Consider the following 27,933-nt stretch of genomic DNA (forward strand, 5'->3'; position numbering starts at 1 on the left):
AAGTAAGCAAATTTGGATTAAAAAATTTAGGGCTTCACACTACCAAACAGCAGCTTTTAAAAATTTAGACCAAATATTGGTACAATATGTAATAAAGTATATAATTTACCTTATCGTCAACAATAGGCGTTCTGCTGGGGAAACACAGCGACGGAAAGTGGTGTCTTGTCTTTGAATGTGAGGTGACACACGTTGTAAAAGATCATCAAAACGTTCTACCGTCATCCGTAAATAGTTAAAGAATTTTTCAGGATAATCCCTCAATTCAGGAAACAGAGTTTCAAAAACTCCCCTTCTTACTCTTGCAGAGGTTATTGGATGCACCCAATAGCGACGCGTTCTACGCCGTCTGGCTTGAAGACGTCTTCTCCAGCGTGAAACCAGAATTAAAGCCTGAAATCCAAAACGAATATGGTCCGGCATCATCTTTGCACTCTGCTGAAGGAACTTCTGAGTTGTAAGTGACCTTCGGTCGTCTTTTATAGCCAGTTGTAGTATTTGCTTTAACAGATTGCATCTTTTTGTGACCTTCTGTTATCTTTTATAGCCAGTTGTAGTATTTGTTTAAAAAGATAGCATCTTTTTATCTCTAAATTTAAACGCCGGATCCGTCTTTCCGTCTTAAAACGGAAGAAAACGGAATATACGGATCCGCTTTTACGACGGATCCACGGGACGGATCCGGCGAAAATTGACGACTGAATGAAACTGAACGACGGATCTGGCTTTTATGATCCTCGACGGAAGGACGGATCCGTTACATTAAAAATGTGCGGCGGTGTGCGTTTTGTCGGATCCGGCGGGCAATTCCGGCGGCGGAACTGTTTGACGGATCAGTCTGCCGCAAGTGTGAAAGTAGCCTTAACAATATGGGATCCTTTTTTCTGTACAGAGCTGACATGCTCTACTAGCTGCCTGTGTATTTTTTGTCCTTTCCGTCATCTGAAGAGCAGACGGACTTCTTATCTCTGCTCTCTCACATCATAAACACTCATTATAGCTCAATCCTTATCTTACTGATAAGAATGTGGCTTAAATAAGTGTTTATGGCTCTCAATAGTTTATAAATAAGGGTTATTAGATGACCCACACAAAGTGAAAGTGAAAGTACCAGTCACACAGTTAGAAAAACAGTTAACCCTATGTGACTCAACAGCTCAATATTATTAATAAAGGCCAATTGAAAATATGATTTTTAACCAAAAATAAGGTTAATGCAATCATAAAAAAATTTGCTCCAGAGGTGTACATAGCCTTTAAGTACTCATGTGTGTTTAACTCCCCGTGCTAGAGACGATACTCTCCCTTTTAGTGGAACCAACCATTTATTTTGGGGAGGCTGTAAAAACAGGCCAGCTGAGGGTATTGGAATGTCCGCTCTCTTTTATTGATCAGGTCATACTCAAATACCTGCTCCAGGATATTTTGAAGTTCCTTGGTGAAAGAGGTCATAAGGTTGCACTGAAGGGTTTGTATAGAAACTCTTGTTATCTACTACCTGATGACAAATCTCAACATAGTCAGCTTGATCTAAGATGACTATATTGCCACCTTTATCAGTAGGCTTGATGACGTGTCTCGACACAAGTGTCAACAAGGTCTCCATTTCACTTTTGGACAGGTTGCTGGAGCCTAAATGAACCCACAATGCTACACAGTTGATCAGTAATAACTCCCAGGAATGTATTAATTGGAGTGTTATCATTATTGGGAAGGTTTTTGTGGAAGCCTAATCTCAGTAAATAGTTCGGTCCCTATTTGTTTATCCCCCCTTCTAACATCTCAAACATCTCACATCTGAGAGATCCGACAGGTCTATCCTCAATTTGTCAAGTAACGTCTATGGTGAATTGTGAAAAAAACTTTTTTTATTTGAGTATAAAGGAAAAATGTCACTGAAATATTTTTTTCTGTCAGTTAAAACCAGGTAGCAAAAAATATCCTTATGTCTTTTAGCGAATAAATTAGTCTTTTACCAAATAAATTAGTCTGCTCCAGTATTACTATCCTATATAGCTTCCGTAGTGCTTTACAGACATTATATTACTTCCTGTCTCCAGCTATCAGTATGTCCCGCTTTTAATATATGCAAATTAGTCTCTAGGAGCAACGGGGGCATTGCCATTCCACCAAGAGGCTTTGCTCCCTCTGCAACTGCCGCGCCCTTTCCACTTTGACAGGGCCAGCCGGGAAAAAAAATCATCACAATTATGAAGCCAGTATCAATGATGTATCCCCTGGCTGATCTGCTTCTATCTGAATGAAAATGCCTTAATGTTGTTATTGAGAAATACTAATCTTAAGACGTAAGTTAAAAGGCAAACTATATATAATTTATTCAGCACATTGCTACTTGCTTGAGGAACATCTTACTGTATCTAAATTTCCATTTGATTACATATGATTTTAGTGGAATTCGGTACCCATAAAAGCTGCAGAGTGGTATGAGTGGGCTGCATAGCACAGCAAAATGAATAATAGAGGATCACTACTGGGAATGTAAGGCTGTATAATTTATAGATGATGCACTGTAAGGGTCCTATTACACCTTCAGATTATGCAGGCGATTGTCGGGAGGGAAGCGTTCCTTCCCGGCAATCGCTTGCTCACTAGAGGAGGAGGAGACCACTGCTATTACAGCAGCGATCTCCTCCTCAGTATTGGGAGGAGCTATCACTATGCCATTGCTTGTCCCCATACTGAATCACTGTTTGTTGGCAGCAGATCGTGATTACGTGGCACGATCTGCTGCTGACAAATAAGGATTTTTAAACCTAATAAAAGATTCAGATGAACTAGTGTTTGCTTGTTCATCGGGTAATCAGTGGCAGTATTACACTGCCAGTTCATCACTAACGAGCGTTCGCATGATGATCTTCATGATTATCTTCAGGTGTAATAGGTCCTTAAAGAGAACTTGTCACCAAAAAATACAATGCAATCTTAAAGCACCATATTATAGAGCAGGCAAAGATGAAAAGATTTACAGTATATATATTTTTGTGGGAATCGATTCAGTAAAACCTGTAAATTATACATTTACATCTCTGCTTTTTCTGCCTTCTGTGAACAGCTATCGGTACAGGGAGAGGTGTTATCAGTGATGTATAACATTGTGTGTATAAGTGTCCATACAGAGGTGGCTGTCAGTCACTGATAACACCTTCCTCCTGTACCGATAGCTAGTCACAGGGCTTTAGATGTAAAGGTAAAAATTACAAGTTTTACTGAATCTTTTCCCACAAAAATATATATCAATTCACTCAGCTCCTCCTGCTCTATGTTTGCATGTCATGTTTGCATTGTATTTTTTGGTGACAGGTCCTCTTTAAGTGTTTGCAGTGGAATTAGAAGTGGTCTGGCTGTTAGTTTTCAGATCCAACTATGGTAATGCAGCGGCCTCCTTGCTTCAAATTAAGGTAACCGCGCCCCTTCCCTGCCCCTTCTCCTGTGACTGACAGCCGGCTGTTCAGCAAAGGCAGCCGGCTGTCAGGCATAAGCGCTGTCAGTCACAGCGAAAGGGCAGGGAAGGCGGCGCGGTTACCTTGACTTGAAGCAAGGAGGCTGCTGCCCCCTTGACTTCAAGAGTGACTCGAAAATAGCACGCTCAGGGGATAAAAGATAGTTTTTTTCTTGCTTTTATCGCATCTGACTGCAGAAAGAAAATCATCATTAGAAACACACTGCCGGCTACTTGAAGGCACTGCTGGCGGTTTGTGGTGGTTTTTGCCGCTGACAGGTTCCCTTTAAAGAAAAAGCTGAGAACTGTGTAATAGATTAATAAATGAGGGACAATCCCCCCGAAATAGCTGTCTGCAGATGAGGTGCTGGCTGATTTATTATCCAAGTCATGTCTCAAGGCTTATTTTAAGAGCTGAAAATTGACTTATAGGATAGCTGCCTTACATCTAGTGAAATTAGAGGCAGAGCTTGTAAAGAACTCATTTGCATCCCTTCCCTCCCAGAATTCCAGAGGAGCATGTATAGCCTACAAGTCTCCTCACACTGATTAAGGTGCTCTCTCCCTAAGGAGAATTAGTTCCCCCCTTACCTAGATTAACCCCTTCCCGACCTTTGACGTACTGTTACGTCATGGGAACCACTGAGTTCCTGCAATTTGACGTAATAGTACGTCATAGTGATCGGGCGGGCACCGGAGCGGTGCGCACGCGATCACTGCAGGGGCCCGGCAGTCCCTGGTAGCCGGGCCCCTGCTGTATCCGCTGGCATCGCTGTAAAAGCCGATGCCGGCGGATTAACCCCTTCTATGCCGCGGTCCGCGCTGACCGCGACATAGAAGAGGTTTGTGTCGGGTGAGGGAGAGCATCGAGTCCCCGTGTTGCTGTGGCGGGGACCCGATGCGACACAAGGCAGCCCGATGCCGTGCAGAGGCTGCCCAATGCCTTGCATGGCATCGGGAACTGCCTTCTACCGGAGCTGAGGAGATCCAGCCTCAGTCTGGGTCTCCTAGGCAACCTGTTAGTGTATGACTCAGTGTCATACACTAACAGGCAATGCATTACAATACAGATGTATTGTAATGCATTGCAGAGGGGATCAGACCCCCAAAAGTGAATGTCATAAATAAAGTAAAGTAAAAAAAGTTAAAAAAAAAAAGTGTTTTTAATAAAATGAATAAAGTAATAAATTAATGTAATGACCGATAAACACCATAAAAAATAAAATAAAAACAGTGTAAAAAAAAGCCATTTTTGTCACCTTACATCACAAAAAGTGCAACACCAAGCGATAAAAAAGGCGTATGCCCCCCAAGATGGTATCAATAAAACCGTCACCTCATCTCGCAAAAAATGAGCCCCTACGTAAGACAATCGCCCAAAAAATAAAAAAACTATAGTGGAGACACTAAAACATAATTTTTTTGTGTGTCAAAACTGCTATTATTGTGCTAAAGTGAAATACATAAAAAAGTATACATATTAGGTATCGCCACGTCCATAACAAACAGCTCTATAAAAATATTACATGACCTAACCACTCAGGTGAACACCATAAAAAAAAAACTGTGTAAAAAAAGACTTTTTTGTCACATTATATCACAAAAATTGCAACATCAAGTTATTAAAAAGGCATACGCCCGCCAAAATATTACCAATCAGACCGTCACATCATCCTGCAAAAAATGAGACCCTACCTGAGAGAATTGGTCAAAAAATATAAAAGCTATGGCCCTCAGACTATGAGACACTAAAATATCATTATTTCGGTTTCAAAAATGCTATTATTGTGTAAAACTTAAATAAATAAGAAAAATCCCTCGGTTAAACGCTGTAAAAATAAAAAATAAAAACGGTGCCAAAACATAAATTTTTTTGTTACCTTGCCTCACAAAAACTTAATATAGAGCAATAAAAAAATCATATGTACCCCAAAATAGTACCAATAAAACTGGAACCTTATCCCGTAGTTTCCAAAATGTGGTCACTTTTTTGAGTTTCTACTGTAGGGGTGCATCAGGGGGGCTTCAAATGGGACATGGCATCTAAAAACCAGTTCAGCTAAATTTGCCTTCCAAAAACCATATGGCGTTCCTTTCCTTCCGCGCCCTGCCGTGCGCCCGTACAGCAGTTTACGATCACATGTGGGGTGTTTCTGTAAACCGTAGAATCAGGGTAATAAATATTGAGTTGTCTTTGGCTGGTAACCCTTGCTTTGCAACTGGAAAAAAATTTTTTGAATGTGAAATCTGCCAAAAAAGTGAAATTCTGAAATTTCATCTCCATTTTCCATCAATTCTTGTGGAACACCTAAAGGGTTAAGAAAGTTTGTAAAATCAGTTTTGTATACCTTGAGGGGTGTAGTTTCTAAAATGGGGTCTTTTTTGGGTGGTTTCTATTATGTAAGCCTCACAAAGTGACTTCAGACCTGAACTGATCCTTAAAAAGTGGGTTTTGGAAATTTTCTGAAAAATTTCAAGATTTGCTTCCATAATTCTAAGCCTTCTAACGTCCCCAAAAAATAAAATGTCATTTTCAAAATGAACCAAACATGATGTAGACATATGGGGAATGTAAAGTAATTACTATTTTTGAAGGTATTACTATCTATTATAAAAGTAGAGAAATAGAAATTTGGAAATTTGCAAATTTTTCAAAATTTTTGGTAAATTTGGTCTTTTTTTATGAATACAATTTTTTTTAACTTATTTTTACCACTGTCATGAAGTACAATATGTGACGAGAAAACAATCTCAGAATGGCCTGTATACCGTATTTTTCGACCCCATAAGACGCACTTTTTCCTCCCCAAAAATGGGAGGAAAATGCCCCTGCGTCTTATGGGGCGAATGCTGACAGTTTTAACATCGCTGGATGCGATGTACAGAGCAGGGGCCGGGGGAGGGACTGGGAGGAGCTGGGGGCCGGCAATAGCGGTGGGGCGGTGCGGTCACTGTACTATAGCCCCGCCCCACCGCTCCGGTATTCTAATATAAAATGTATTATTGAATTAAAAGTTATTAAACATGCCCCCCTCACTCCTAATAGTACCGTATATCCTAATTGCTTCTGTATAATGCCAGCAGGCAGGCCAGGCGGGCGGCAGAGTAACTCACTGATGTCACGTGCCTGCGCCGCCTCCTTTATGAATGAAGCAGGCAGCGCAGGCAAGTGATGTCAGTGAGTGACACGCCGGCCGCCCGGCCCGCCTGCCGGAATTATACAGAAGCAATTAGGATATACGGTACTATTAGGAGTGAGGGGGGCATGTTTAATAACTTTTAATTCAATAATACATTTTATATTTGTATACTGGGGGGGCGGCGGTGGGGGGGGGGGCACACGGAATCTGTGGATGGCACAGTTAAGGGGTGGGGGTGCTATGGGCTGGGGGGGGTCTGTGGATGGCACTGTTATGGGGTGGGGGGTCCGTGGATGGCACATATATAACAGTGCCATCCAAAGATCCCCCCCTGTAACAGTGCCATCCACAGATCCCCCCCTGTAACAGTGCCAGCCACAGATCCCCCCCTGTAACAGTGTCCGTCATCCACAGATCCCCCCCTGTAACAGTGTCTGTCATCCACAGATCCCCCCATAAGTGTCCGTCATCCACAGATCCCCCCATAACAGTGTCAGTCATCCACAGATCCTCCCATAACAGTGTCCGTCATCCACAGATCCCCCCATAACAGTGTCCGTCATCCACAGATCCCCCCATAACAGTGTCCGTCATCCACAGATCCCCCCATAACAGTGTCCGTCATCCACAGATCCCCCCCATAACAGTGTCCGTCATCCACAGATCCCCCCATAACAGTGTCCGTCATCCACAGACCACCATTAGTTCAAAACCCACCAAAAGCGAACCTTTTGGTTAAAAAAATTATTTTTCTTATTATCCTCCCCAAAAACCTAGGTGCGTCTTATGGGGCGAAAAATACGATAAGTAAAAGCGTTTTAAAGTTATCACCACATAAAGTGACACATGTCAGATTTGCAAAAAATGCCCTGGGCAGGAAGGTGAAAACAGGCCCGGGGTTGAAGGGGTTAATAAATGTAATGTGTAAAAAGAAACAGAATATTTTATTATTAATAATAATATTGTTAATTATACATAAAATAGATAACTGCATGTCAGACTGGAATTACAGCTCTCATACAATAGCAAGAGTTGGCTCAAGATTTAACACAGACCAACACAGTGACTAGATAAATGACATTTCAGACTTTGAGACTTGACATAACTGAATATGTTGTGTGCTAGTTTGTGAGCTCATCTGTGCGGAGAGGAATGAAGATCATCTCTAATGAGGACTGGGCTTCATCAGGTTGCATGGACAAATTGTTGTTGTTGTGAATGTTCTCCAAAGACCGTCCTTGCAGGTTCTGCACCTTGTATCTCTTCAGTAGAGTCACCAGGATCACTTTCATCATCACCATAGCAATGTATTTTCCTGCACATGCCCGGGGACCAAATCCAAAAGGCTGAAAGTGGCGATATGGGACCTAGAATAATCAGAAAAACAGTACAGAATAGTATTATATAAGAGTAAGTATCTTGGCTGTGACTCTCTACATCGTATGACATATATAATGTATTTAATTCTATGACGGGTAAAACTACCACCAACATCAACATAAAGAAGAGTAAATTAGAGTTTTTAGCAGTTTTTAACTTTGTAATCTGTGTGTAATTGTATTTTTTCTGAGCTGTTAGGCAGAGTTTATTTGGTATCATGTCTGCCCATGCACTTCACATGGAGAAACGGGGATCTTGCTGACTAACTCTCTGTAGCCCTGTCTCATAAGCAGCAATAATGAAGGACATTATACTGCAGAACTAAGCAGTTTACTTTAAATCCAGCAGTTAATTAAAATATTAAATTGCTTACAATTTAGTAGCAGTCTCCCTGTCTGTCTCTGTCTGTACCTGTCTCAAGCAGCCTCTCCCTACTCCTCTTCACCCCTCCCCTATCCATAGACTTCTATGAAATTTGATCCTTCAGTGAGCAGACAGCCCAACCTTTCTGAAGATGGATTTGAGCAGTAAATTGGGAATTAAAAGGGGTTTCCAGGATTTTTTCCAGTATTATATATGTGGGGATCATCTATTTTGCGAAGACAGCGGATGTGCTTGGTATCACACTGAGCCCCATTCACTTGAATGGGGCTGAGCTGCTCCTTGGCCATGAGACACATGAACAAGTCATCAATTGGCCAAGGAAAAGCAGAGAGAAGGTAGCGGTGCTCACCTTCTCAAACAGCTGATCGGCGGGGGTCCCGGGTGTTGGACTCCACCAAACAGATACTGATGACCTATCCTGAGGATAGGTCATCAGAATAAAAAGTCTACAGTCTAATAAGAAGAGAAGGATGCATCTTTCTCTGATAAAATATATTACAAATTATCTTAGATTAGTTTGTACTATGAAAAGACAGTTGCTCTTTCTGCTTCATGCTCATGGTTGTATGAAACATTGGTATCAATCATGGCCAAATGCTTCCACATAGTGTTCTGTTCAGGCACCATGAGTTTCATGTATTTCCATATAAATGTCACATGGAGTTATGTACCAGTAGTTAATAAGTTCAGAAGTTTTTTTTTGTTTCAAAATCAGTCCCTTTTCCATATGGCATTTTTCAGCAGGATATTGCCCTCACACAACAAGGGTTTCCCAGGAATGCCTGTGCCAGATTGTAACAATTTCTTGGCCTGCCAAATCGCTATATTTATCACCAGTCTAACATTTATGGGACCAGCTGCAACATCTGTGGGCAGATATACCACAGGATACCGTACAGAACCTGTATGCCTCCATACCCGACCATATCTCATCTTGTATCCAGGCTAGAGGTGGCCCAGTAGAGTACTAGAGCAGTGGCACAGAGGCTGAAAGACAGCCTGATCATCCAATCGGGGGAGTATTCAGCCAGGTCTTTCTGCACAGTAACAGGAATCGCCATTCTGTATTCAACTTGGAATCTGAAAGAGTGTCTCGTGGCAGCGTCTGACAAAAAACTATTATAGGGGATGCAGTACCCCAGAACAAGGTACTTGCAAATTGTTATTGATTTGATGTTATTTAATTAGTTCATGCTTTGTATTATGCTTTGTATGCAGTTCCAAAAGCTGTCTGTAGGTGGCATTGTTTATTATGACCTGAGACAGTATAGGGAATTAGCATTCCCCTCTGAGGGAGGAGTTTTCTAGTCAGCATTGTATCAACCACTTCAAAATTTAGCTCTGCCTGCCATTCAGGGCAGATGCTAGTTCAGCTCCAGAAGAAACATCATTCCTGTTGAGAGAACTATCCCTGAGGGAAAGCTGGAGAAGACATTCACAGACTGTCTAGGATCACAAGGCGGTGTACGTTTTTGCAAGGTATTTGCTTTTTATAGTTATAGAGTTGGCTGCTAGTGGAAGCATTAACAGCTAACTGTACCTTTAACACTTATGTAATGGATTGGCCAACTGTTTGTATTTTCTCACACCTGTGATCATCTTGTTTGAAAAGTATTTAGAAGGATCTCAGGGACTACTACTCCATTATCATCATTGTTGCTGTTTGCCTATATACAGCTATTGGAAAGAGACTGCCCTTTGACTTGCCTTGGGACTGTGCTTGGTACTTTTGGATATAGTTCAACTACCATTCTGCACTCAAGTAAAGAAAGACTTGCTTAGTGACTCCAGCACCATTTGCCAGCTACAGAACCTATATCTCCTGCCTTGCACCCAAACAACATTCATAACATCAAGGGCACCCCAACTACCATCAGACAGGAACCCCAATATCGGGGTGTGCCCTGAGGGAAAAAAGAGTGCACCCTTCTATCACTGCCCTGGTATGAGGGAGCATAGGTGTAAGGATTGCCATTGTGAATAATTTTTTCAGACAGAGCCACTACCCTCCCATCGTCTGTTCTCACTCCTCCAGGGCTTGTGACATAAACACAAACCACTAATCTAGTGTGATAGGACACTAGAAGAAGAGAATATGGAGATATAAGCAAGTATATTTTAGGTACTTTGATCAGGGAACGCATATAGAGAGATTGAGGGAGTAAGGGGCTGGTCACTCAGAATTGTTTGTTTCATTCAGCTTTTTGGCAACTACTGTAATTCTGCATTACATACCTGCAAGAAAATCATATTCTTCTGTATACAGTATTCAGGCAGTCAGCTTTATTTTTTGTAAAAAAGTTTCTACATAAAAGTATTGCCAGCACCCAAATAGCATGCATTATGTTTAAAACGCTAAGCAATTGTGCATTTTGTTTTCAAATTTTTTATTTACTCTTTGTAACTGCATTTCAGTTCATTATATCCATGTTACTGAAACCATATAATGGGTAGCTACAGAAAACGCAATTTACTGCAGTAATGCAAATTATGATATCCGTGAATGCATTACTGCAACAAACCGTGTAGTTGACATTTTAATGTAGAAATTGCATTCTACAACTGCCACTATTACCCATATACACCTTACCCTTTCTACATCCACAGTATACTGCTGCTGCTCCCACATAAAGAGGAGAATTTTCCCAGGCTTGTTAAACTTCAGAACCAGCCATTCTTTCTTCTGACAATGAACACTTGTGCATGTATAAATATAGACAGGCATTCTGCCTCCATTATCACATAATTTTTGGACGCTTGTGCAGAACAAGCCACTCATTCTTAATACATTGACATGTGTGTGTATAAACACACGGTTGAGGCATAATTTTTTGATGCTTGGCCCCAATAAGTCACAGTTTTTTCCCCCCATAACACTGTGTGTGTTTAAGCAACATCTGCCCCTAAAAACGGACAATTTTTGTAAGGTTTCAAATATAAAAAAGCATAACATAAACAATAGCAGTGTGTTTTTAAACATGCTATTTGTTAACACCATTAACCATGCTTTTATTAATAGCTATATATGTCAACGTCACTCTGACATTATTTGCTATTGCTGCCATTGTGTTACAGAGCTTGTAAAGAGGAGAAAAAAAGCAGAAATTTGTAAAAATTTCTTTAAAAAAAAAATACTAAAAGGATATAAAAAATCTGCGTCCTCGGAGACCTCAGAGTGTTACATAACCAGGGGTGGATTGGCCATAGATTTTACAGGGAAATTTCCTGTTGGGCCAATTCCCAGGGGGCTGTCTGAGTTCCCCTCACGTCTGGCCAGTGGAAGTTTTTGGGGATGTATTTCGTGCTGCTGGCGGCAGTATTTTGTGATGGACTGTGGTATTTGGCTTTGTTGGGGTGGTATAATGTGCCACAATAAGTTATTGCTTGCCCTGCCTACTTGTGTTGGCCTGCCTTCCATCAGTTTGGACCCAACTACAAAACTAGGCCCCTTTTAGTATTTTTTCCAGAGCCACTTTTAAGTTCCCAGTCCGACCCTGCACATAATATTCAGGACAATTTAAGCATATTTGATTTTTAATGTATCGATTTGGCAACTGTTCGAATTTTGAAAAATGTGCTAACACTCAAGAAGTTTGCTCATCTCTAATTCACACATGTAAAGTTTTCCTCAATTCCAACAACTCCTTCTTGGTGCTTTGTTTATTTATTTTATTTTGTCAATGAATGTATATAAATATATATATTTTTCATAGTATAATAACCTAGAACAAAGAATTACAAAAATATCTTTAGAATGCTAAATCTGATAATTTGTAAGCCTTTATTCTAATTATCATGACAGTTCCTAAAAATAAATGAAAATAAATTTATCACTACTGATGCTCTGAAAATGTGTTTTTGAAAAGTATTTGATTTCCACTTCACTGTCATATTAATGTGCCCACGTCCTGTATTACTCACCCCACTCAATTCTCATAACAACATCCAATTATCACTGATTATTTGAGAGGATATTGTAATAATGGAAACTAGCCATAGAATATGTACTGTATCCCTGATGATTAGTCCCATCTCAAAATGCCACTTTTAATATATAGATGTACTCATAACAAGGACAACTATAATATTCTTGTAAGAGGTTTGGAAATCAGCCTTGCCCCTCTTACAAAGACAACTGCATCCTTTACAGTAGCTGGTGACATACTGGTTACTGCTTAACCCTGTCGCAGTAGCAATACTACCTATTTTATCTGTTATGTGACAATTGCTAGACCATGCCAACATTGCTATTATATTATGGTTATGCATACTATTATATTTGCCAGCACTTAAGTGTACCATGTAACTTGTACCCATAATTATTTTCCATAATGTAATGATATGTGGTGTACTATGTATTGTGCATTTAAAGGGGTTGACCCAGGGGTTGGATATCACCAAGGGAATGGTAAATGTATGTGCACTACTATGGGTGAGATGCCCTGTAAGTGTTGAGACCATAGCGGGAATGTATAGTAATGAAGCTATAGGTAGAGTCATATACCTTGAATAGGTTGTGATGTCTGTACATTGCAAAGACGATACAGCAGATAAGGGGAAATGTCATGTGGATATATACAGCCATGAGAGAAACAAAGTACAACCATATTGAATTCTATGGTTTAATGTATATGGGCATAATAAAAAAAACATCTGGCCCTTAGAAGGTATTAAAATCAGATAAACAAAAACCCATAACAGATCCTGACTTTTTAACAACTATTCAAAAAAAGGAAGCCAAAATGAAAAAGCTATATGTGAAAAACAAAGTACATCCCATGAATCAATAGCTTGTTGAACCACTATTAGCAGCAATAACACGAAGAAATCATTTTATGTATGACTTTATCAGTATGTCACATCATTCTGAAGGAATTTTGGCTAAATCTTCTTTAAAATATTGCTTCAGTTCATTAGGGTTGTGGGCACTCATTTATGCACAGCTCTCTTAAGGTCCCAGCACAGCATTTCAATTGAGTTGAGGTCTGCCTTTCACTGGACCATTGCAATACCATCATTCTTTTCTTTTTCAGTCATTCTGTTGTAGATTTGCTGGATTCATCGTCCAGCGTAAAAAACAGTTTCAGCCAAGTTTTAGCTGTTGGATAGATGGCCTCACATTTGCCTCTAGAATACTTTGTTATATAGAGGAGTTCATGGTCTACTCAGTAACTGCAAGGTGCCCAGGTCCTGTGGCTACAAAACAAGCCCAAATTACCCCCTCCCCCACCTTGCTTGACAAGTGGTATGAGGTTTTCGTGTTGATATGCTATGTTTGTTTTTCACCAAATGTTGGGCTATAGTCAGACATCTCCATTTTGGTTTTGTCTGGTCATAGAACATTGTTACAGAAGTCTTGTGGTTTATTGAGATTCAAGTTTGTAAACATAAGCCGCGCTGCCATGTTTTTTTTTTTGAAAGAAGAGGCTTTCTCCTGGCAACCCTTCCAAAACAAGCCATACTTGTTCAGACTTTTTCTAATCTTCCTGTGAAGATTGTCAACTGTCTTGAATGTTCCACTTGTTAATAATCTTTTTCACTGTGGAATGATGGACTTCAAAGTTTTGGAAATCGCCTTATAACTCTTCTCATACTGATGGGCAGCGACAATTGCTTCTTTAAGATCATTTCCGATGTCTTTCTTCCTTGGCACACAGCTGAAGGTCTAAGACCAGCAAACTGCCAAAACATTTTAGAGATTGTCACACTGGCTGCACAAGAACATTTGATTAGCAACACCTAGCCGCTAGTTACCCTTTTTATTCCTATGGAAGCAATAAGGATGTACTTCATTTTTCACACATACCTAGTGTATTTTGGCATAGTTTTTGTTAAAGGGGTTAGTTCAGACATTTATAGTATATGCCATCAGTGTCAGATTGGTGCTCGTCCGAACCTCTGGGACCCGCTCCTATCTCCAGAATGGGGTCTCCAAAGTGAAGGAGACAATGTGACTTTAAGTCCTTAGGTATGTAGTGAGAACACATGCAGAGAGAACATGAATAACAGTGCTCTGTAGACCTAATGTTCAGGGTGGGCCATTTATATGGATACACCTTAATAAAATGGGAATGGTTGGTGATTAACTTCCTGTTTGTGGCACATTAGTATATGTGAGGGGGGAAACTTTTTAAGATGGGTGGTGACCATGGCGGCCATTTTGAAGTCGGCCATTTTGAATCCAACTTTTGTTTTTTCAATAGGAAGAGGGTCATTTGACACATCAAACTTATTGGGAAATTCACAAGAAAAACAATGGTGTGCTTGGTTTTAACGTAACTTTATTCTTTCATGGGTTATTTACAAGTTTCTGACCACTTATAAAATGTGTTCAATGTGCTGCCCATTGTGTTGGATTGTCAATGCAACCCTCTTCTCCCACTCTTCACACACTGATAGCAACACCGCAGGAGAAATGCTAGCACAGGCTTCCAGTATCCGTAGTTTCAGGTGCTGCACATCTCGTATCTTCACAGCATAGACGATTGCCTTCAGATGATACGAGATGTGCAGCACCTGAAACTACGGATACTGGAAGCCTGTGCTAGCATTTCTCCTGCGGTGTTGCTATCAGTGTGTGAAGAGTGGGAGAAAAGGGTTGCATTGACAATCCAACACAATGGGCAGCACATTGAACACATTTTATAAGTGGTCAGAAACGTGTAAATAACTCATGAAAGAATAAAGTTACATTAAAACCAAGCACACCATTGTTTTTCTTGTGGAATTCCCAATAAGTTTGATGTGTCAAATGACCCTCTTCCTATTGAAAAAACAAAAGTTGGATTCAAAATGGCCAACTTCAAAATGGCCGCCATGGTCACCACCCATCTTGAAAAGTTTCCCCCCTCACATATACTAATGTGCCACAAACAGGAAGTTAATATCACCAACCATTCCCATTTTATTAAGATGAATCCATATAAATGGCCCACCCTGTATATTAGCAGGCAGGGTATGGAAGAGTGAGCTGCCAAACTGCTGCTGGAGTCAGTTCCAGCATATTTTCCTGCAAGTAGCTAGCAGAGATGGATAGTACTAGAAGTAAGGGAACTGTTGGGGTTAGCTACTGAAGCAACTGAAGCCAAATACAGCAGAGGAGTTGATGCCAGAGATGAGGTATAGAAAGAAGCCGCCGAAGTACAGTATTTGAATGTACTGGCTACTATGAGCCGAAGTTATTACTTTGTGAAGTTTCTTGTTGGCGCACAATTCAGGGGACACAATTGCATTTTTAACTCGTTAGTGACATAATTTTTGGGGGCATTTTTGTTTTCATTGTACTCATTATGAGGTAAATTTTTTTTTTTAAATTGGTCTTTTAAAAGGGTACTTTCACACTTGTGGCAGAGGATTCCGGCAGGCAGTTTCGTCGCCGGACCTGCCTTCCGGATCCGGCAATCTGGACGCAAACTGATGGGATTTGTCAGATGTGACAATTGTGGCAGTTTTCAGGCTAATTGCCATACACTGATCCCTTTTTTTCTGATGAATTGTAATTTATTGTCACATGCAGTGCAATCTGTTTAAAGCTAAACACTGCCACTGTTCCACTTGAAAAGTGATGGTGAATTATGACAGGGAAACCTTTCACAGCTCAGATACTGCATCATATTTATCAACACAGTATGTATTTAAATGACATACTGGCATGCTACTTGTCGGTACACTGGTGTTAATAAAAACACGCCTGAAGTCAGATTGCTTTTTTCTATAGTTCAGTTAACATATTGAAAGGGGAAGGATGACACACATCACCTCTTATCTCAAACCTATTTAATCAGTACAAACTCAGAAGAAAGGGCGGAAAATATTATCCAATAAAATTATATGCAATGCGGAACAGTGGGGGAGATTTACTAATCAGAAATAATGCAAAAAACTGGCCTACTACTAAACGAGATAGACAAGGCGGCAAATCATAAAGAGGTGGTTATTATGGGGGACTTCAACTACCCAGATATAGACTGGGAAACTGAATCTTGTATATCTCATAAGGGAAACAGGTTCTTGGCAATAACCAAAGACAATTACCTCTCCCAACTGGTTCAGGACCCGACTAGAGGGACGGCCATACTGGACTTAGTATTAACCAATAGGCCTGACAGAACAACAGACGTGCAGGTTGGCGGACACCTGGGAAATAGTGACCATAAAGTAATAACCTTCCAATTATCATTCAAAAGAGCGTTTCTACAGGGAGGAACAAAAATACCAGACTTCAAAAAAGCGAAATTTAGCCAACTAAGAGAAGCCATAGGCCTAACTAACTGGGACAAAGTCCTCAAAAATAAAAATACAGCCACAAAATGGGATATCTTTAAAAACATCCTAAAATCTCATTGTGAGAGGTACATACCGTATGGGAATAAAAGGTTAAGGAACAAGAAGAAACCAATGTGGATAAATAGAACTGTAAAGAAAGCAATAAATGACAAAAAGAAAGCATATAAATCACTAAAACAGGAGGGTGGCACGGAAGCACTGAAAAACTATAAGGAAAAAAATAGAACATGTAAAAAACTAATAAAACTAGAGACCGAGAGATTAATTGCCAAAGAGAGTAAAACTAACCCTAAAATGTTCTTCAATTATCTAAATGTTAAAAAGTATAAATCTGAAGGTGTCGGCCCTTTAAAGAGAAATGAGGGGGGAGTCGCAGAGAGCGACGAGGAGAAAGCAAAACTGTTAAATATTTTTTTCTCCAGTGTATTCACTGAGGAAAATAAACTGTCAGATGACATGCAGAATGTAAAAATAAATTCCCCATTAAAAGTGTCCTGTCTGACCCAGGAAGAAGTACATCAGCGACTTAAAAAGATTAAAATAGACAAATCGCCAGGACCGGATGGCATACACCCCGTATCCTAAGGGAATTAAGTAATGTCATAGCCAGACCCTTATTTCTGATATTTGCGGACTCTATACTGACAGGGAATGTTCCACAGGATTGGCGCATGGCAAATATGATGCCAATATTCAAAAAGGGTCCAAAAACAGAGCCTGAAAACTGTAGGCCGGTAAGTTTAACATCTGTTGTGGGTAAACTGTTTGAAGGTTTTCTGAGAGATGCTATCTTAGAGCATCTCAACGGAAATAAGCAAATAACGCCATATTAGCATGGCTTCGTGAGGGATCGGTCATGCCAAACTAATTTAATCAGTTTCTATGAGGAGGTAAGTTCTAGACTTGACAGCGGCGAATCAATGGATGTCGTATATCTGGACTTCTCCAAAGCATTTGACACTGTACCACATAAAAGGTTAGTATATAAAATGAGAATGCTCGGACTGGGAGAAAATGTCTGTATGTGGGTAAGTAACTGGCTCAATGATAGAAAACAGAGGGTGGTTATTAACGGTACACACTCAGATTGGGTCACTGTCACTAGTGGGGTACCTCAGGGATCAGTATTGGGCCCTATTCTCTTCAATATATTTATTAATGATCTCATAGAAGGCTTGCATAGTAAAGTATCAATTTTCGCAGATGACACTAAACTGTGTAAAGTAATTTACACTGAAGAGGACAATATACTACTACAGAGGGATCTGGATAGATTGGATGCTTGGGCAGATAAGTGGCAGATGAGGTTTAACACTGACAAATGTAAAGTTATGCACATGGGAAGGAATAATGCAAGTCACCCGTACATACTAAATGATAAAACACTCGGTAACACTGACATGGAAAAGGATCTAGGAATTTTAATAAACAGCAAACTAAGCTGCAAAAACCAGTGTCAGGCAGCTGCTGCCAAGGCCAATAAGATAATGGGTTGCATCAGAAGGGGCATAGATGCCCGTGATAAGAACATAATCCTACCACTTTACAAATCGCTAGTCAGACCACACATGGAGTACTGTGTACAATTCTGGGCTCCTGTAAACAAGGCAGACATAGCAGAGCTGGAGATGGTCCAGAGGAGGGCAACTAAAGTAATAACTGGAATGGGGCAACTACAGTACCCTGAAAGATTATCAAAATTAGGGTTATTTACTTTAGAAAAAAGACGACTGAGGGGAGATCTAATTAATATGTATAAATATATCAGGGATCAGTATAGAGATCTATCCCATCATCTATTTGAACTGTGACTGTGACGAGGGGACATCCTCTGCGTCTGGAGGAAAGAAGGTTTGTACACAAACATAGAAAAGGATTCTTTACGGTAAGAGCAGTGAGACTATGGAACTCTCTGCCTGAGGAAGTGGTGATGGTGAGTACAATAAAGGAATTCAAGAGGGGCCTGGATGTATTTCTGGAGCGTAATAATATTACAGGCTATGGCTACTAGAGAGGGGTCGTTGATCCAGGGAGTTATTCTGATTGCCTGATTGGAGTTGGGAAGGAATTTTTTATTCCCCTAAAGTGGGGAAAATTGGCTTCTACCTCACAGGGTTTTTTTTTGCCTTCCTCTGGATAAACTTGCATGATAACAGGCTGAACTGGATGGACAAATGTCTTTTTTCAGCCTTATGTACTATGTTACTATGTTACTATGTTACTTGCCTTATACCGCATTAAGTGGTTCAGAAAGTTGCTTATTGGGAAAGAGGAGTACATTTTTTTTTTTAAAGGGTCACGACTTAAAATATGATAAATTCTGCAAAATGTTGCCGCAAAATGTTGAGTAAGTAAGATAGGTGTCGTAAACTTAGACTAGATAGTATAAAGATGTACTTAATATATCATCCAGCATCAGCGACTCTGATCTGGCTCATCTTTAGACCATCTGTCTTTTAGTGTATGCACTGTCTAAATTGTAGACAGTATTAGTAAATCTGTCCCAGTGTTCATGTGCTTCAAAATAATATATTGAGTAGTGGTGACTAGTGTTGAGCGAACAGTTCGAGCATAGTTCGGGTCCGTACCGAATTTTGGGGTGTTCGTGACACGGACCCGAACCCGAACTTTTTCGTAAAAGTTCGGGTTCGTCGTTCGGCATGTATTTTGGGGCATTTTGAAAGGCTGCAAAGCAGCCAATCAACATGCATCATACTACTTGCCCTAAGATGCCATCGCAGCCATGCCTACTATTGGCAAGGCTGTGATTGGCCAAGTGCAGCATGTGACTCAGCCTCTTTATAAGCTTGTGCGCACGTCGGGACGTGCTCACTCCCGATGTGAATAGAACAGGGATAGACGCAGCTGATGCTAGGGCGAGAATAGGCAGGGATAATTGAATAACTGGAAGCAAATTTCTCTCCTCCACCTGTGATTCATCTGAACAACTGCAGCTGAGCTGCTTTTTTGATAGGGATTGGCTATTTTTAGAGTGGCCAGAGTGATTTTTCCATCCACATGTACCTGGGCTGACCGCCGGCCGCCATTTTGCGACTTGTAGTGCTGCAGCAGAAGCTGCCACAGTGTGCATTCCAAAGCTCCAAACAAGTCAGACATCTACACCTGGGATTCAGACCAATAGCGATTTAGCAGCACAGTCCAAGGCTATTTTTTTTAAAGGTTGTGCAGACCATTTTGTGGCACATGTTACTGGGCTGATAGGCGGCGGCCATCTTGGGACTAGTGCTGCAGCACAATCTCTCCCAACGTCCATTAATCACTTGTAATAGTGGTCTGTGCCATAGAAATCCTACATCAGGGACTTGGGTGTGCTTGTGTCACCCCTACTAATACCAGTCCACCTGTAATCCATACAGTGAAAAGCCATAAAGTATTCCAGTGAGGGAATTTTTTTTTTATTTAAAAAAGGCCAAGTTAGTTTATCTGGCGTTCAATATACTAGATACAGTTAGGCCTGCGTTTCATACATCTGGAATTAGCAAACTAATGTGCTGGGGTTGGGAAAACATATATGTACCCATACTAGAATCTGTCAAAGAAAGCGGTACTCACATATAACCGTCATTCCATCTGTAATCCATACAGTCAAAAGACTGAAAGTATTCCAGTGAGGGGATTTTTTTTATTTAAAAAAGGCCAAGTTAGTTTATCTGGCGTTCAATATACTAGATACAGTTAGGCCTGCGTTTCATACATCTGGAATTAGCAAACTAATGTGCTGGGGTTGGGAAAACATATATGTACCCATACTAGAATCTGTCAAAGAAAGCGGTACTCACATATAACAGTCATTCCATCTGTAATCCATACAGCCAAAAGACTGAAAGTATTCCAGTGAGGGGATTTTTTTTATTTAAAAAAGGCCAAGTTAGTTTATCTGGCGTTCAATATACTAGATACAGTTAGGCCTGCGTTTCATACATCTGGAATTAGCAAACTAATTTGCTGGGGTTGGGAAAACATATATGTACCCATACTAGAATCTGTCAAAGAAAGCGGTACTCACATATAACAGTCATTCCATCTGTAATCCATACAGTCAAAAGACTGAAAGTATTCCAGTGAGGGAATTTTTTTTATTTAAAAAAGGCCAAGTTAGTTTATCTGGCGTTCAATATACTAGATACAGTTAGGCCTGCGTTTCATACATCTGGAATTAGCAAACTAATGTGCTGGGGTTGGGAAAACATATATGTACCCATACTAGAATCTGTCAAAGAAAGCGGTACTCACATATAACAGTCATTCCATCTGTAATCCATACAGCCAAAAGACTGAAAGTATTCCAGTGAGGGGATTTTTTTTATTTAAAAAAGGCCAAGTTAGTTTATCTGGCGTTCAATATACTAGATACAGTTAGGCCTGCGTTTCATACATCTGGAATTAGCAAACTAATGTGCTGGGGTTGGGAAAACATATATGTACCCATACTAGAATCTGTCAAAGAAAGCGGTACTCACATATAACAGTCATTCCATCTGTAATCCATACAGTCAAAAGACTGAAAGTATTCCAGTGAGGGGATTTTGCTTATAAAAAATAATATATTTCATTGTGGTGCGAGTTGAATCGCAACAATGAAGAAAAATACTATTAAGGGACGAGGACGCGGTCGTGGTGGTGTCCGTGGAGCCTCTGTTGCTGGTAGAGGACGTGGCCGTTCGGCCCCAGGCGCACACAGTAGGGAACGAACTCCCTCAACTAGCCGGCAGAATGTACCGCAATATCTCGTGGGGCCCAATGCCGCTCTTAGGATGGTAAGGCCTGAGCAGGTACAGGCATTAATCGATTGGGTGGCCGACAGTGCTTCCAGCACGTTCACCACATGGTCTTCCACCCAGTCTTCTGCGGAAAGCGCACAGGTGGCACCTGAAAACCAAGCCCATCAGTCTGTCACATCACCCCCAAGCATATCAGGGAAACGGTCTGAGCCACAAGTTATGCAGCAGTCTCTTCTTCTGTTTGAAGACTCTGCTTCCAGGGTTTCCCAGGGGCGTCCACCTAGCCCTTCCCCAGTGGAGGAAGACATACCATGCACTGACGCACAACCACTTATGTCTCCAGATGAAGAGGACATGGGAATACCACCACAGCAGAGTCACCGACTCTCTGATGATGACGAAACACAGGTGCCCACTGCCGCGTCTTTTTGCAGTGTGCAGACTGAACAGGAGGAGGTCAGGGAGGGAGACTGGGTGGAAGACGATGCAGAGGACGATGAGGTCTTAGACCCCACATGGACTGAAGGTCGTGGCGATGACTTTCACAGTTCAGAGGAAGAGGTAGTGGTGAGACCAAGACAACAGCGAAGCCAAAGAGGGAGCAGGGGGCCAAAGCAGACGAGCCGCCGCCCCCAGAGTTCGCCTGCTACTGGACATCGCCAACAGGGACCCAGCCCCACAAAGGCAGCTTCAAAGAGTTCCCTGGCATAGCACTTCTTTAAACAATGTCCTACCGACAAGACCCGAGTGACTTGCACGCTCTGCCATCAGAGCCTGAGGCGAGGCATTAACGTTCTGAACCTCAGCACAACCTGCATGACCAGGCATCTACATGCAAAGCATGAACTGCAGTGGGGTACACACCTTAAAAACCAGGCACTCGCTGAGGCTCCCCCTGCTCCCTCTACCGCTGCTGCCTCGGCTTCCGCCTCGAGAGGAATGTTGCCACCTGCCGAGCAGCAAACAGAGGATGTGCCACCGACACCACCACCACCGCCACCGTCAACTAGCGTCTCCACTATATCACACAGCAGCGTTCAGCTCTCAATATCTCAAACCTTAGAGAGGAAGCGCAAATTCCCCCCGAGTCACCCTCGAGCCCTTGGCCTGAACGCCAGCATTTCTAAACTGCTGGCCTTTGAAATGCTGTCATTCCGGCTGGTGGACACAGACAGCTTCAAACAGCTGATGGCCATGGCTGTCCCGCAGTATGTGGTTCCCAGCCGCCACTACTTCTCCAAGACAGCCGTGCCTTCCCTGCACATGCAAGTGTCCGATAAAATCAAGTGTGCACTGCGCAACGCCATTTGTGGCAAGGTCCACCTAACCACAGATACGTGGACCAGTAAGCACGGCCAGGGACGCTATATCTCACTAACTGCACACTGGATGAATGTAGTGGCGGCTGGGCCCCCGGCGGACAGTTCCTTGGCGCACGTCCTTCCGCCCCCTAGGATCGCAGGGCATCATTCTCTGCCTCCTGTAGCCTCCTCCTCCTACTCGGCTTCCTCCTCCACTGCTTCCACCAGCTCATCCGGTCAGCCACACACCTTCACCACCAACTTCAGCACAGCCCGGGGTAAACGTCAGCAGGCCATTCTGAAACTCATATGTTTGGGGGACAGGCCCCACAGCGCAAAGGAGTTGTGGCGGGGTATTGAACAACAGACCGACAAGTGGTTTCTGCCGGTGGGCCTCAAGCCAGGCCTGGTGGTATGCGATAATGGGCGAAATCTCGTGGCAGCTCTGGGACTAGCCGGTTTGACGCACATCCCTTGCCTGGCGCATGTGCTGAACTTGGTGGTGCAGAGGTTCATTCACCACTACCCCAACATGTCAGAGCTGCTGCATAAAGTGCGGGCCGTCTGTGCGCGCTTCCGCCGTTCACATCCTGCCGCTGCTCGCCTGTCTGCGCTACAGCGGAACTTCGGCCTTCCCGCTCACCGCCTCATATGGGACGTGCCCACCCGGTGGAACTCCACCTTGCACATGCTGGAGAGACTGTGCGAGCAGCAGCAGGCCATAGTGGAGTTTCAGCTGCAGCACGCTCGCGTCAGTCGTACTGCCGAACAGCACCACTTCACCACCAATGATTGGGCCTCCATGTGAGACCTGTGTGCCCTGCTGCGCTGTTTCGAGTACTCCACCAACATGGCCAGTGGCGATGACACTGTTATCAGCGTTACAATACCACTTCTATGTCTCCTTGAGAAAACACTTAGGGCAATGATGTTAGAGGAGGTGGCCCAGGTGGAGGAGGAGGAGGAGGATGAGGGCTCGTTTCTAACACTTTCGGGCCAGTCTGTTCGAAGTGGCTCAGAGGGAGGTTTGTTTAAGCAGCAGAGGACAGGTTCACAAGTCGCCAGCCAAGGCACTGTACTGGAGGACGAGGAGGATGAGGAGGAGGAGGTGGAGGGGGACGAGGATGACGCAAGTTCACAGCGGGGTGGCAGCCCAGGCCCATCACTGGTGCGTGGCTGGGGGGATACGGTGGACGATGACGATACGCCTCCCACAGAGGACAGCTTGTCCTTACCCATGGGTAGCCTGGCCCACATGAGCGAATATATGCTCCAATGCCTGCGCAACGACAGCAGAGTTGCCCACGTTTTAACGTGTGCAGACTACTGGGTGGCCACCCTGCTGGATCCCCGGTATAAAGACAATGTGCCCACTTTAATTCCTGAACTGGAGCGCGACCGTAAGATGCGCGAGTACAAGCGCACGCTGATAGAGGCGCTCTTGAGAGCATTCCCACATGTCACAGGGGAACAGGTGGAAGGTGAAGGCAGAGGAGTGGCAAGAGGTCGCCAACGCAGCTGTGTCACGGCCAGCTCATCTGAGGGCAGGGTTAGCATGGCAGAAATGTGGAAAAGTTTTGTCTCCACGCCACAGCTATCTGCACCGACACCTGATATGGAACGTGTTAGCAGGAGGCAGCATTTCACTAACATGGTTGAACAGTATGTCTGCACACCCCTCCACATCCTGACGGATGGTTCGGCCCCATTCAACTACTGGGTTTCGAAATTGTCCACGTGGCCAGAGTTAGCATGTTATGCCTTGGAGGTGCTTTCCTGCCCGGCGGCCAGCGTTTTATCTGAACGCGTATTCAGCACGGCAGGGGGCGTCATTACTGACAAGCGCAGCCGCCTGTCCACAGCCAACGTGGACAAGCTGACCTTCATAAAGATGAACCAGGCATGGATCCCACAGGACCTGTCCCTCCCTTGTGCAGAGTAGTCCTTATTAACTGCCTAAAACATGTCTTGTTGTGCTACGGGCCACTTCTTTATTTGATACAAATTTTATGAAACCCACAGTTGAATGAAACTCTTCTCTGTCTGGGCGCCGGGGCCTAACCAGATGAAAGTGGCCGGTTAAACTAATGGGTGACATGAAGCCATAACCTCTGCCATGCTACCTCTGTCTTCTGTCTGGGTGCTGAGGCCTAAGTCAAATAAAGCGGTCTTCTGCTGTGCTGGGGGATATGAAGCTAATCTCTGACCTCTCTCCTCTGTCTGGGTCCAAAGGCCTAAATCACTGAAAGAGGCCTTCTCCTGTGGTGTGTGATATGATGCCAGAATATGTGCTGTGGGGCCTCTCTCCTCTTCCTGGGTGCAGGGGTCAAATAAACTAAATTGTGGCCTACTCCTGTGGTGGTTGATATGATGCCTGATTCTCTGATGTGGAACCTCTCTCCTCTGTTTGGGTGAAGGGGTCAAAGTAACTAAATGGTGGCTTCTCCTGTGGTGGCTGATATGATGCCAGAATATGTGCTGTGGTGCCTCTCTCCTCTTCCTGGGTGCAGGGGTCAAAGTAACTAAATGGTGGCTTCTCCTGTGGTGGCTGATATGATGCCAGAATATGTGCTGTGGGGCCTCTCTCCTCTTCCTGGGTGCAGGGGTCAAAGTAACTCAATGGTGGCTTCTCCTGTGGTGGCTGATATGATGCCAGAATATGTGCTGTGGTGCCTCTCTTCTTTTGTCTGGGTCCAAAGGCCTAAATCACTGAAAGAGGCCTTCTCCTGTGGTGTGTGATATGATGCCTGAATATGTGCTGTGGTGCCTCTCTCCTCTTCCTGGGTGCGGGGGTCAAAGTAACTCAATGGTGGCTTCTCCTGTGGTGGCTGATATGATGCCAGAATATGTGCTGTGGTGCCTCTCTCCTCTTCCTGGGTGCGGGGGTCAAAGTAACTCAATGGTGGCTTCTCCTGTGGTGGCTGATATGATGCCAGAATATGTGCTGTGGGGCCTCTCTCCTCTTCCTGGGTGCAGGGGTCAAAGTAACTCAATGGTGGCTTCTCCTGTGGTGGTTAGTATGATGCCAGAATATGTGCTGTGGGGCCTCTCTCCTCTTCCTGGGTGCAGGGGTCAAAGTAACTCAATGGTGGCTTCTCCTGTGGTGGCTGATATGATGCCAGAATATGTGCTGTGGTGCCTCTCTCCTCTTCCTGGGTGCGGGGGTCAAAGTAACTCAATGGTGGCTTCTCCTGTGGTGGCTGATATGATGCCAGAATATGTGCTGTGGTGCCTCTCTCCTCTTCCTGGGTGCGGGGGTCAAAGTAACTCAATGGTGGCTTCTCCTGTGGTGGCTGATATGATGCCAGAATATGTGCAGTGGGGCCTCTCTCCTCTTCCTGGGTGCAGGGGTCAAAGTAACTCAATGGTGGCTTCTCCTGTGGTGGTTAGTATGATGCCAGAATATGTGCTGTGGGGCCTCTCTCCTCTTCCTGGGTGCAGGGGTCAAAGTAACTCAATGGTGGCTTCTCCTGTGGTGGCTGATATGATGCCAGAATATGTGCTGTGGTGCCTCTCTCCTCTTCCTGGGTGCGGGGGTCAAAGTAACGCAATGGTGGCTTTTCCTGTGGTGGCTGATATGATGCCAGAATATGTGCTGTGGGGCCTCTCTCCTCTTCCTGGGTGCAGGGGTCAAAGTAACTCAATGGTGGCTTCTCCTGTGGTGGTTAGTATGATGCCAGAATATGTGCTGTGGGGCCTCTCTCCTCTTCCTGGGTGCAGGGGTCAAAGTAACTCAATGGTGGCTTCTCCTGTGGTGGCTGATATGATGCCAGAATATGTGCTGTGGTGCCTCTCTCCTCTTCCTGGGTGCGGGGGTCAAAGTAACTCAATGGTGGCTTCTCCTGTGGTGGCTGATATGATGCCAGAATATGTGCTGTGGGGCCTCTCTCCTCTTCCTGGGTGCAGGGGTCAAAGTAACTCAATGGTGGCTTCTCCTGTGCTGATTGATATAAAGCTGATGGTTGTGCCATCTGACATGGTTGCCAGGGTCTGATTCAATGGGGGCCTACTCCTGTGGTGGGTGATCTAAATGCCTGATTCTCTGCTGTGAAACCTCTCTCCTCCGTCTGGGTGTAGGGGTCAAAGTCTTTCAAAGTCGCCTTCTCCTGTGCTGATTGATATGAAGCTGATGGTTGTGCCATCTGACATGGTTGCCGGGGTCCCATTAAATTGTGGCCTACTCCTGTGGTGGTTGATATGATGCCTGATTCTCTGATGTGGAACCTCTCTCCTCTGTTTGGGTGAAGGGGTCAAAGTAACTAAATGGTGGCTTCTCCTGTGGTGGCTGATATGATGCCAGAATATGTGCTGTGGGGCCTCTCTCCTCTTCCTGGGTGCAGGGGTCAAAGTAACTCAATGGTGGCTTCTCCTGTGGTGGCTGATATGATGCCAGAATATGTGCTGTGGTGCCTCTCTCCTCTTCCTGGGTGCGGGGGTCAAAGTAACTCAATGATGGCTTCTCCTGTGGTGGCTGATATGATGCCAGAATATGTGCTGTGGTGCCTCTCTCCTCTTCCTGGGTGCGGGGGTCAAAGTAACTCAATGGTGGCTTCTCCTGTGGTGGCTGATATGATGCCAGAATATGTGCTGTGGTGCCTCTCTCCTCTTCCTGGGTGCAGGGGTCAAAGTAACTAAATGGTGGCTTCTCCTGTGGTGGTTGATATGATGCCTGATTCTCTGCTGTGAAACCTCTCTCCTCCATCTGGGTGTAGGGGTCAAAGTCTTTCAAAGTCGCCTTCTCCTGTGCTGATTGATATAAAGCTGATGGTTGTGCCATCTGACATGGTTGCCAGGGTCTGATTCAATGGGGGCCTACTCATGTGGTGGGTGATCTAAATGCCTGATTCTCTGCTGTGAAACCTCTCTCCTCCGTCTGGGTGTAGGGGTCAAAGTCTTTCAAAGTCGCCTTCTCCTGTGCTGATTGATATGAAGCTGATGGTTGTGCCATCTGACATGGTTGCCGGGGTCCCATTGAATTGGGGCCTACTCCTGTGGTGGGTGATCTAAATGCCTGATTCTCTGCTTTGAAACCTCTCTCCTCCGTCCGGGTGTAGGGGTCAAAGTCTGTCAAAGTCGCCTTCTCCTGTGCTGATTGATATAAAGCTTATGCTTGTGCCATCTGACATGGTTGCCGGGGTCTGATTCAATGGTGGCCTACTCCTGTGGTGGGTGATCTAAATGCCTGATTCTCTGCTGTGTAACCTCTCTCCTCCGTCTGGGTGTAGGGGTCAAAGTAACTA

General features: G+C 43.6%; 1 protein-coding gene across 1 annotated transcript in view; it reads right to left on the reverse strand.

Annotated features, from left to right (window-relative positions):
• Positions 1-7,531: 7,531 nt before the first annotated feature.
• The window catches only part of LOC120985818 (aromatase-like), a 152,119-nt gene continuing 131,717 nt past the window's right edge, over positions 7,532-27,933 (reverse strand). The window contains 1 exon segment of the mRNA XM_040413988.1: positions 7,532-7,967. Coding sequence (XP_040269922.1) covers positions 7,722-7,967 — 246 coding nt within the window. The 3' untranslated portion in view covers positions 7,532-7,721.

Source organism: Bufo bufo, chromosome 1, assembly GCF_905171765.1.
Source record: "Bufo bufo chromosome 1, aBufBuf1.1, whole genome shotgun sequence".
Classification (NCBI taxonomy): domain Eukaryota; kingdom Metazoa; phylum Chordata; class Amphibia; order Anura; family Bufonidae; genus Bufo; species Bufo bufo.